Source organism: Brassica napus, chromosome C7, assembly GCF_020379485.1.
Source record: "Brassica napus cultivar Da-Ae chromosome C7, Da-Ae, whole genome shotgun sequence".
In the NCBI taxonomy this organism is placed as follows: domain Eukaryota; kingdom Viridiplantae; phylum Streptophyta; class Magnoliopsida; order Brassicales; family Brassicaceae; genus Brassica; species Brassica napus.
The window spans coordinates 25,517,695-25,529,845 of record NC_063450.1 but is presented as its reverse complement, the minus strand read 5'-3'; the positions used below and the strand labels follow the sequence as shown (position 1 = coordinate 25,529,845).

Here is a 12,151-nt window from a genome sequence, read left to right as displayed (position 1 = left end):
CCTAAGACATATGTTAATTACATAATTCCCATTTTTCACTTATCAAAATATTTTTTACAAAATTTTTAAATTATGTTTAAGACTAACTGTCCAGACGACTTTCAGTTAAGTCGTCTGGACGACTTATTTTCAAGTCGTCTAAACAGACGACTTGCGAGGGGTAGAAACGTAAAAAAAATTCCGTTTTTTTGTTTGGTCACAAGGGGATAGTTGTAATTTCAATAGCCTTTTAGGTTACTTTTGTCTCTGACCCAAGTTGGGGAATTGTTTTGGGTTTGACTCCAAGTTTTGAGTCACACTTGGCAATTCTCCCTATAAATTATTATATGTATTAAATATTTTTACATATTATAAAATAATAAATATATATTAAATAATTAAAAGTCAGTAACTATTAAAAATATAATTAAATTGGTGCGAACATATAAATCAATTGTATTAATCCAATTTTTTTTTTATTTGATAGGATATGTTATTAAATTTAAATGATACTAACATAGATAATATATTTTAGTATATTTTTAATATTAATGTCTATTAAATGATGATTTCTACTCATATAGTTTTTTGATCATTTGTATCTTTTATAAAAAAAAATTTAAATTACTGATAACAAAATTTTCATTGTGGGATTAATAGTTTTAGTAATTTATAATTTAAAAAAAAATAAGTTGTCAATGATCGTTCAAAACTTTTATCAAAAAAATTGTTCAAAGTAAATTTTGAAACTAAAATATTGTATTTTGTATGGTTTATAGTTTAATTTAAAACGATATATATATTAATCTTATTAATTAATTAAATTAGACTTTTTACTTATATAATTTTTGTAATCATTTGTATTTTGTTATAACAAAAATTTTAAACCATGGATCATAAAATTTGAATGTGAGACTTTTAACAGTTTTAGTAATTTATGGTCGTTTGTAAAAATTCAAAATATAACATATACATAAAAATCTAAATTTTTATTATATGGTTATTGTGGTTGTTTAATTTATTTAATAGCTTAAAATTAAACAAATATGATAGAAGATACACTATTTTTTATCAAATTTCTATTATTCAAAATCATTAATTGCCATATATATTTTAGCCACATTAGGCAATTCCGTAAATTTTATTTAAGGAAATAATAAAGTACATTAATGATGAATTTATTGTTAGTTTAATAAAAAGCTTATTATATAATTAGATGGACCAACATATTTCTCTAATGATTCTAAGAATCATTCTAGTGATGACATGTGGCTACAAAAAGAAGTTGTAATGCTTCTCAAATAATATATAGGGGATTGAAAATATTGTGTAGATCGAGTCTGCAATTACACCCTTAATATTCCATTGTAATATGTTTGGTAAGTTGTAGACAATAAGGGATTCAATGAGTAATATAATTATTTGCATCAACTTTTAAATTGGGAATAAGTTTATTGTGATAGTTTAGGAAAGTCATATTTATAGGGAATTCAACAATTAATATAAATTATTTGGCATTGACTTCGTATGAACTGAGAATACTTTTTAAATAGGAAATGTTCAAATCAGGTTAGTCACTTATATATACTAACCTAAAACGTAATATATTCATTATTTAATAATTATTTCCTATTTCAAAGTGTCATAAATTATGTGTACTCTTTTTATATTAATTCCTAAACTTGTAAATCTCGTTTGAGTATAATGGAACCGGTTTGTCTTCATTCGCATCGGTCAACAGACACCGATGACATCAAAGTAAAATCTTTGGTATATGAGTTTAACAAAACCGTGTTACCTATAAACTGCGTTATGAGAATGAAAAGTCCAATTTTATGTACTTGAATATCAAATGGATAACAGTTGCATAAACGGAGATGCAAGATTAGACCATCAAAGACAATGCATATCATCGTTGAACAAAATATTATTGAAACTAGAGATTTTTCAGCGCTTCGCGCGGATTGTGTCTTATAAATTTATAATATTATTTTTCGGTTTTTTTCTTTTACATTAACTTCTTGTTTTTTCCAACGTAGTTTTTCTTAATTTAAATTTATATGTTTATAATTTTTCATTTTTCTTGTTGTAGATGGAGAATTATATTTTTTATTGATGGTTTTTTGTATGTGACATAAACTTTTTGAAATTTTAAAATAATATTATATATAGTACGATTAACACATTAAAGAAGAGAAACATATTCATGCACATTTTACACAGGTTTTATATGCATAATTTTAAACATTATATATGTATATATTATAAGTTTGAAATATGTAAATGCTTTCTAAAGCTAAATACTTGTTCTGAGTTGACATAACTTATCGAAAGTTTTATCTCTTTTTAAATTCAAATCACAGAAAAAAATATCAAAAAGTCAGTATAGATGGGTTTTTTGAGCTTTTAAATCAACACTGAAAAATTACATGAATCACATAACAACAGTTTTATAAACAACTGGATAAAATTTGACCGAGCCAAAGATTTTTACACAATATGTTCTTTCTTCTTCAAATTGCGAAGAGCCTATAGGCACAAGAAAAAAAATCATAATTTTTGTTTTCACTTATATAACATTTTTTCTCCTTTACACACGGAGTTTATTACACTGCTATAAGCAATGGAGAACTCTATTCATATAAGATTCACATCTATGCATTTTGACAAAGAAGAATTTTAGCCATCTTTAGTTTAGGAATGGACCAACTTCAGTCATATACACTATATATTTCTCTATGATTCAAATCTTACAATTTTAATATATGTGCAGATTTCCATGTGAAAAAGCATGCACGCCATCTATCATTCAACCTATTACTTTTTCCAAAATAAACACTATAATCCTCGTTTGGTTAGCTCCACAAACTAATCTCTTTGGATCAGTTTACTAAAAAAATATGGATACTAATGTCAGAAAAGAATATAAACACTATCAACAATAAATATTGGCACAAGACTATTTGGTTCAAGGAACATATTCCACGTAATGCGTTTATATCATGGCTGGCTTTGCGGAGAAGACTGCCAACCAAGGATCGCTTGAGGCGTTGGGGGTTAAATGTCTTCGGAACGTGCGTCCTTTGTAATCTGGAAATAGAGACTCACCATCATCTCTTCTTTGAGTGCTCTTTCTCTCGCTTGATATAGGAGCCTTTTGCTGCTGAAGTTTGGATTTCTCCTCAGACTGATCTACACTCTGTTGCAGCCTGGATCAATCAACCTCGCGTCAACGCAGATGTGCATGCTACTCCAGTCATCAAGCTCTACTTTCAGTCAGCCATCTACCTGCTGTGGAAAGAGCGTAATGCTCGTGTGTTCACAGCTGTCTCCTCACCTTCATCAGTCATCCTTACCTCTCTCGACCGTATAATGCGTGACCGTCTCCTCTCTTACCCGGCAAGTTCTTCTTTCTCTTCTTCTCTACTTCTTTTTATCTTTCTTGTATAAGACCTCCTTAAGGCTTTTTTTACTTTGAGTTGTCGTTGGTTGTTTTTGTTTTCTTGATGTAATAAGTTGTTTAAAAACAACAGTGTAACCTTTCGGAAAATGATAATCTTAACATCTTACCAAAAAAAAACAACAAATATTGACTTATTTATGTGAATATATATTTTATTTTAAATCATTATAATGGACAAATAAAGCACCATAATTTGTACAACAATTTTTCTTAGATTCACCTCATTATACTCACCATTTTACCATTTTAATTACATAATTTTACATGAGCTTCTTCACCCTCCCCGGTTATTTTCTTTTTATTTATAACTACAATATAAAGTTATAAGCTATATATATTATAAATTAATAATTTATTTACCCTTGAAGTCTAACGATTAAAAATAGAACATAATTCAATATAGATATATGATTCTATTAATAAATTAGCAGTTACAAATTTGAAATTTCTAGAAATATCAAAAGTCGTATATTAGTTAATTATCTTCTAAATGATATTTATTTCTAATTCTTTTTGTATGAGAATATTTTGGCTGAGGTGGATAGTCCCAAAAGCATGTAATTTAGTATCTTTTATATAGTAGGATATATATTGAATATGAATAACAGCAACACGTTTGTTTGTTTTTTTTTTTTTGCTAAAAATGTTAATTTTCATTTTAAAATGAAAGTTTCAGTTATACATCAGTACATCTGAGGCTTAAGCTACCAAGGCAAAAAATTTAAAAACAAAGTAGCAGAAAGGATCCATGACAAACATACGGAGGAGCATGAAGTCACTATAACCAGAGGGACATGAGTCCCCTGAAGTTCTTTCTTAGGCATCTAGCTGAGATGGCGTTGCGGATCTCCTTGTCGATGAGCGTGAACACGGACTGAACTGAGATGGAGGTGGTGTTGTGGAGGACGTTGTTGCGTTGCTTCCAGAGGTGATAGACGGTGGCCTGCGCGACTAGCTGCCTGAGAGTTTAAGGGCAGCGGGAAGAAGAGACCCTGATCCAAGACATAAGCTCCGCCCACGAGAGGAGGTTGTGATAGTATCCAAGCCGCGCGAGAACAAGAGACCAGATAACTGAACTGTAGTCACAAGAGATGAGGAGATGATCTCGCGTTTTTTCAAAGGAGTTACAGAGGCAGCAAAGTGAAGAGGCTTGTGGAGACCATCTCGCTATTCTTGATCTAGTGGGGAGGCGGTTGAGATGCGCTACCCACATATTGAAAGCAAACTTTGGGATTGCTCCTTTAAACCAAATAGAAGAAGCCCATGACTTGATACGTTCAGAGGGTCTTAAGCTTTCCCATGTTTTCGCAGCTGAGAATTCTTGTGCGTCGATACCGTCGGTAGTCTAGCTGACAACATCATCGTCATCAAGGGGATTTGGAACTGGAATGGTTGTGAGGTAAATGTGAAGGGCCAGCGAGTTGTCTGATCGGGGAGAGGGGAGGCTCCACCTATTCTCCTCACACACCTCAGAGACACAAGCATTCAGAGGGACCCGAAGAAGCCTAGGGCCACCTTCACCAATAAACGAGATCAAGCTTCCAAAGGGGGTCCACATGTCAAACCAGAATCTGGTGTTCTTTCCATTATGAATCGTGAACTTTATGAAACTTGCAGCGAGGAGTTTCAAACCAAGAAGAGCGTTCCAGGTCCAAGATTGAGTAGGCTTTTACTCCAGCGCCCAGATGCTACTCTCCCTTAGGTGGTGGTGCTTATGCCACCTCGCCCAAAGAGATTGACTATTAGACAAGAGAAGCCAGTAGTATGTGAGAGTCAGGGCAGTGTTCCACGTGGAGAACCTTCTAAGACCCAGCCCCCCTTCGCTTTTTGGTAAGCATCAAATTTTCTAAGAGACCTTTGCCCCATACCCTGATTCAATGTCGCCAGTCCATAGGAACCGACTGCATAGAGATTCTATTTTGCTGATACATCCCTTTGGCAAGATAAAGGTTGACATCCAGAAAATAACCATGCCCGCAATAACAGTACGAATCAGCTCAACCCTACCCGCGAAGGTAAGAGTTTAGGTTCCCCACGGGTCAAACAGCAACACGTTAATAGAAAAAACAGAGAATAGAGAACAAGATGTTGAATATGGTATGTTAAGCGAATTGCAAGATACAACCAGGAAGTAATGAATTCTCAGCCTTGCAAAGTATATTTTAAAGCAACTGTTGCTATAATATTTAGTAATGGAAATATGCGACCAACGTTATATTTTTAAACTATGGTTTATATAAGGTGTTCTAAAATTCTTTTAAATAGGATTTTGAAGGCATACACAACTGCCACGTAACATGAAGTTTAATTTTTTAAAATATTCTCAATTAATATACAGGAGATTGATTAGCTGAGACTTCATATTAGATTATTGTTCTATAACTAAAAGATGCGAGTTGGATGCATGAATGAAAATTGTCTGCTTTACAAAAAGTCAACATCAGTGCACTAATAAAATTGAACATATACTTTAGTGCATAATAATTTGTGTGTTGTGTTGACTTAAATTACAATAATATTTGAATGCATTACTCTTTAGGACACTTTTTTATCTTTTTTGACACTTTAGAGCACAATCCGCTGGAGGCACACTTTCAAGGAATCCAAGGGAGATGTTGGACAGATATGCCCCTTTTGTCCAACGAAAGTACAAAGAAAAATATATTTGTTTTTATTCAGTTTAGTTAGTAGGCATAATAGTTAGTTTCTTTTTTTAGTTAGGATTTACCTTCCGACATTAATATTTTATTTGTTTTTTTTCAATTTTTTCTTTGTTTTATTTTTTTGCAAAGTTCTTATTGTTTGTTTTTTTCTCAAAGTTTAAGATATTTGAAGAAAATATAATCATGACAGTAAATTGTAATTTGTTTTTTTCTCTATATTTTAACATCCATATTCATATATATGTTTTATATATATTAACAATTATATAAAAAAAATGTATGGACATAAAAACTATGGACGGAAATTTGTGGACAAGTAAGAAAAATACATGAAAAAAAGATGTGGACATGGATAGATACAAAAATACAAAAAATCTTTTAAGAAGTTTCATGGATGTGTTTTCGTTGACAACGTTCTTATATTCTCAATCATCTATAAAAATGTGGATATGGACACTTGGATAATAGAGTTATAAACTATATGTGGACATGGACATCAAAACTGGACACAGACACTAAAACGTTAACATCCATACTTTCCCCAAGTTTGGTCTATAGTAATTACATATGTTGACATAGTTATGAAATACAAGACCAAGTGAAAGTAGATAAACCACGTTTTGGAGTCTGGATCGGTGTTGAGCTGCAACATCCATAGACTCTTAATGGGTGGGAACAAGATTGATGTTTAGAACGTTGTTGTTGTGGACTACGTCATAGACTCTTGATGTGGTCATGTAGTCAAAATATCTTGCTGCATCATCCATGGATTCTTGCTGTGGTCATGTCAAGTTTGGCCCAAAAATCCATCTAGTCATATAATCAAAGTATCGATTCAGAGCACTAGTTGTAGAAGACCAAAAAAAGATAAATAAAAAATTGTTTTAATTAAAGTCAAGAGCTTTTACTTCTCAGTTCTCTGATACAAAGAAGAAGTGTTCAACATTTAAATCTCATAAAGATTCTGATAAAGAAAGGAAGTGATATTGGAATCTGTAAATGTCAAAATTGAGCTCTTTGTATAAAAAGAAATGAAGCTAACCTTCACACCACGAGAGCTTGTCGTCTTCTTTTCCACAATAGAGGCATGACCTGTTCGTCGCCGCGTCATCTCCGCACCGGAGCTCAGATCTGCTGGCCGTCCTGTCATCCTCTTCACAACGGAGCTTGGACATGCTCGTCGTCACGTTGCCCTCTCTACACTGGAGCTCTCGGATCTGTTCATTATCTCTCCCATCCACAAAATCTCAGAGATTCGATCCAATTGGAAAATTACAACACAAACAAGAAAAACATAAAAAGTTAGGGATTTCGAGAACTCTTTGAAGTCAAAAAGATTAAAGAATTCAAAATATAAACCTCTGTTGCCGATCTGCGGTGAAGAAGGTTGACTATTGAGGTTCCCTTTCTTCTTCGACTTCGATTTAGCCATGGTTTCTCGAAGCTGAACGAGGTTCGGGGATAGATGATGAAAGGGGATCGTTGCAATTAGGGTTTGAGAAACTATGAAACTGATTTCAATTTTTTGTCTCAGAATATGAGAGATAATTGATGAATTGTATTTTACTATATTTCTTTAATTGAGATGTGTGTCCAATTGGACGGATTGTTGTTTTAGTTAAAAAAAATTGAATTTTTTACTTTCTGAACCACTTTATCACTTTGCAATTTCATCTCAGGCCACATTTCACTTGACAGACACATTATGAGTGTTCTTTGTCCATCTTACCCTTCTTTCAACTCAAACATTATTTTCTCTACGTAAACATCCTATTCCTCTATCGTTATCTCTTTTTTTTTTTTTTTTTGGCAACCCTCTATCGTTATCTAAATTGAATCAAATACACATTCCAATTAACATCAAACGAAACAATCCATTGTCAATAGCATCGACCTAAACAAAACCTTCTTCTCTCCTCTTCATTCTGTCTTCATCATTCTCACGCTTTTCTCGAAAACATTTTTTTCCATTTTATTTGCATATCACCTAACGATCGAAGAAGGAGACAAAACCCCATAAGAGCTTCTGACTAGAAGAAAGCTTTCTGTAATGGAGATTTAAGGAAGAAGAAAGAGATTGAAAAATTGAAAAAATAACAGTCGAGGGTTCTTGACGAGATTGTTTCCCAGTTCGACATGCATAACAAAGCGGAGATCCCGTAGATTGGAAAAATCCCGACTTACAAGGTCAGTTTGTGGAGAATCTTTTCTAATTTTCCCAGATCCTCACACATCTCATCTATACTGCAATGGTGGAATCTCTCTTCTCCACAAGAACCATAGCTCCCCATTAAAAAAGCATCTTAATTTCTCAGACCCTCAAGGGTACAAATCTAGAACGAAATTGAAATAGGATCTGTCGATATTTTTGATGGAGACTCTGGTTTCACGGTGATTCCGGCGACTCGAGATGAGTCTTGTTCGAGTCGACTCAGTATTAGAATTTTTTAGTCTTTGTGTTGTGATACGACGAGATTGTTTCGGGAGTGAACCTGTAGAGATAGTGAGGATGAATTTAGGAGAAACAAGATGGATTTTGGGTTCGAACTTGGCTCTGGTTGTGGTGAGTGAGGAACGAGTCAGGTCGATGGAGAGGATGTGTTGTGTTTGTTGGAGAGGAGAAGCTTAACTCAACGATTGATTCCATCAACTCGAGTCGTCTTCCTGAGTTAATTCAGAAGTCATGGTGATGACGATCTCAAGCTCTCTCTCTGTTGGAGGAAGACGACAAATTTGATTACACTTATTTGTGGATGTGGACACAAAACCTTGTCCACAACTTTTGTTTTCTATCCACATATTACTGTTTTGGCAGTATCAAGCAATTGTATCAAAAACATATTTATTGACTTTGATTCAGTCCACAACCTGTGTATCAAAATAGATCATTTAGGTATGGACAAATTTTTTTTTTTTTTAACTTTTGGTGGGAGTTTTGATAACAGTCTGTGTCCACGTTTTGTGGTATAACTTTAGTAACATGAGTCCATATCCACGTATTGTCCTATAGTTTTGTAGAATCAAAACAGAGAGTTTGTCCACGTTATTTACTATAAACACATTAACATCGCATGTCCACACATTACTCATCATTTATCCACACATCACCCATCCACGTATATTCCATCCACAAATCACCCGTCCACGCATCACCCGTCCACGCATCACTTTAGTGTCCACAATTGTCTTTTTCACTAAGGACAAAATTGTCCAAAGTCTGTCGCTGACCCACAATAAAGTATGTCACATGTAACAAGTGTCTCTAGGTCTAAGGGAAAGTCAAAAAGTGTCCCTTAGTGTAATCAACTCAAAAAAATTTAGTTACGAAAGAAGGAATGTTAAGAAGGAACGAAATTGGGGGTATAAGAGACAATCAACAGAGATAAAGTGTGCCTCTACCAACATGTGTTTGATTGTGTAAATTGAAAGTGGAAATGTGTCTTACAGCGTAAAAAATTCATAATATTTTCAGGCCAGTATGGTTTCGAGCCTATGCGATTACACAACCTCCAACGGTTTGAGCATACCGGACAATTCTCACGTGAATGTAAACCGGATATCAATTGATACGGCTCCGGTTTGAGTTTTAATCGTAGGATTCAATCAAAGCGGGTTGCTGCTCAATCTGACTCCAGACCAAACCCCACCAGACACCTGGCGGTCGTTTCCAGGGGCAAAGAGAGAAAGAGATGCGGAGGATCACTTCCCTGTACGGACGAATTAGTCTTCTTAAGAGACCAACGAAGCAATCTCACACATTCATCGCCTCTCTATCCTTCTCCACGGTCGGTGGCTACAAGCGCGTACATGTGTAGTGTTCGAACTCATCTTCTCGTTTGATTTCGATTCTTTTGTTTCCTCATTAATGACTTTTAACTCAGCGTGGCCGAGCGGCGTGGCTGTCTCGCAATAAAAACGACACCTTTGTCGACGCTGTTGCAGAGGACCGCTTAGAGGGTACATTCTGATCTTTGCTTTTGCTATTTTTATAAGGACTGTAAGAAGAGTTTCCCCTCTGCATTGTGTTTGGGAGGATCTCTTGGTGCAGTTCAGCGTTTACTACGTGGTGGTCGTGGTTAGTTATTGCTTTCAGGTTAGGGACGCAGGGAATCTATTGACCAGGGCGGGTTTTAGTCTTCCCGGTGTTGACGTTGACGACTATGTGGTTAAATACAAGAGTGGTAAAAAAAAAACTATTCCACTTTTTGTTCTTCTTCTTCATCATTGGCCAAAGCTTTTTCTCTCTTCTAATTTTTTCCTCTTCTTTGATCTCTCTGTACTCAGCGCTGGATCTTATAGACCATCTTCGTGCCATGGGTGAAACCAACGCTCTTCTCCACCGAAACAAGGCATGTTTTTCTTTCTTTCTTTCTTCTGTCAGACTTTTCGTAAATGTGACATTTTCTTAAACAAAAATTCATCTTCTTGATTATTACCAAAACAGATCTTGAATCGTGAAACTGCTCTTGCAACGGCAGCTATATATGACTCCATGTTCACCACAGAGGACGGCACCATACCTGCTACTTTTCAGGTCTGTTTGATAGAGATCAGTCTATGGATTGTAGATTAAAACAACGCAATGCTAGACACCACAAGTGCCTAATCCCTGCAATGGACGACGTCTGAGGCCTAAATGTATATATCGTTGGATACGTATTCGTGTGTAGGTGATTTACATGACGGGATGGAGGGAACACTCTCTTCTCACCCGCAGGCTAAGCGGAGAGGTTCAGCCACCGTATCCTTCACAGATATCCAGAAGCAATTTGGTGCTTACTTTTGAAGGGACGTTCAGAAAGAAAAAAACAGAGACTTTACAAAAGAGACTGCGAGAATCAGTGACTACTACAATGTACTTTTTGTATCGAATAATACTGGAATATCAGACCAGACACATGTTTGCTTAATGTTCATTAAATCAATAGGCAGCAATTAGGCGATTTTATAAGAGATTATTGATTAGTCCATTTTTAGATCGAATTTTTGAACACTTAGACCAAATTTTAAATATATTGATTCAGGAAAATCATTTCATTTTAAATCCGATTTGCCGCCTAGAGACCGATTTTAGAATATTGTGTTTGCTGGTTCTTGTCTGGTTCAATGAACCTAGTGACGATTTAATTTTCTTCAAGGCTTTTTTAAATTTACAAAAAAAAAGTTTCTAGTTACAAAAAAAAAAAAAAAGTTTCTTGAATTGGTTCGACATTGAAATATAAATGCACACGTATATCCACAACCATTTTGGTTTGCTTACAAGTGGCTCCATCTCCATTCTCCAACACTGTTTTAGTAGCTGTATTATCTTTTAAATCAAAAAGAAGAAGACCAAACGTGATCACCGTCCAGATAATCATACACCGAAATATTCAACGGCTCCATTACTTCACCTCCATTCCCACAATACGCCGTCGTATGTCCACACCCAGAGTTCCCTGTCACGCCGTTACCGTTAACGATCCCCGCGTCAACTGCCATCCCGGCATTGGAAGCAGCTTGCTGGATAGACCTCGGCGAAGTATTACTGGAAGCGATATAAGGAGGAAGGAGGTGAGGAAAATTGAGAGATTCGAGTGAGTTTGGTTGGTGTAAACAGTAGAAAGCTACGTCGTGCGCTACGGCTGCGCCTTCTGCGGTGGAGAATGAGCCTAGCCAGAGACGGTCTCGAGTTCCCGGAACTCTAATCTCCGATACCCATTTTCCCCATTTCCGGCGACGGATTCCTCTGTACTTTGATTGACTTTCGCTGGAGTCTCTGCAGTCCATTTTGTATTTGTGTTTGAGTTTGAATCTGAAGATACGGTGGCTATTTATACGTTGAAGATCTGAAAGTCAAAATGAAATAAAGTAATATTATAATCTAGGTTGACCAATATAATTTAAATTTAATAATATTTTTTTATTCCGAAGAATAATTCAACCGGTCAAAGTATGACCTGTGTTGGTGGTAGTATCGGTTTGACATAGCGGTGGAAATCTGGTTCCAAAGTTGTAACTTCTTTTTACTGGGGGTGTTAAATAGTAAATTTGAAATTTATTTAAG

General features: G+C 35.1%; 2 protein-coding genes and 1 long non-coding RNA gene across 3 annotated transcripts; 1 reads left to right on the top strand and 2 right to left on the bottom strand.

Moving 5' to 3' along the window:
• Positions 1-6,460: 6,460 nt before the first annotated feature.
• LOC125589969 lies at positions 6,461-9,998 on the bottom strand. The gene is made up of 2 exons (XR_007326154.1): positions 7,148-9,998; positions 6,461-6,915 (listed from the first exon to the last, which is right to left on the bottom strand). It is a non-coding gene; the product is annotated as an uncharacterized LOC125589969 (long non-coding RNA).
• A 20-nt stretch (positions 9,999-10,018) lies between these two features.
• On the top strand, positions 10,019-11,048 carry LOC106407892 (putative methyltransferase At1g22800, mitochondrial; the record flags this gene model as incomplete). The annotated part of the gene is given in 5 exon segments (XM_013848740.3): positions 10,019-10,286; positions 10,390-10,454; positions 10,550-10,639; positions 10,776-10,805; positions 10,808-11,048. Coding segments are annotated over 5 exon segments (537 nt in total), but the record flags the coding sequence as incomplete, so codon positions are not given.
• Positions 11,049-11,185: 137 nt separating this feature from the next.
• Positions 11,186-12,130, bottom strand: LOC106409592 (ethylene-responsive transcription factor ERF019). Its single transcript, XM_013850196.3, has one exon. The coding sequence runs from the start codon at positions 11,872-11,874 to the stop codon at positions 11,422-11,424; it is 453 nt and encodes a 150-aa protein (XP_013705650.2). The 5' UTR covers positions 11,875-12,130; the 3' UTR covers positions 11,186-11,421.
• Positions 12,131-12,151: the final 21 nt, after the last annotated feature.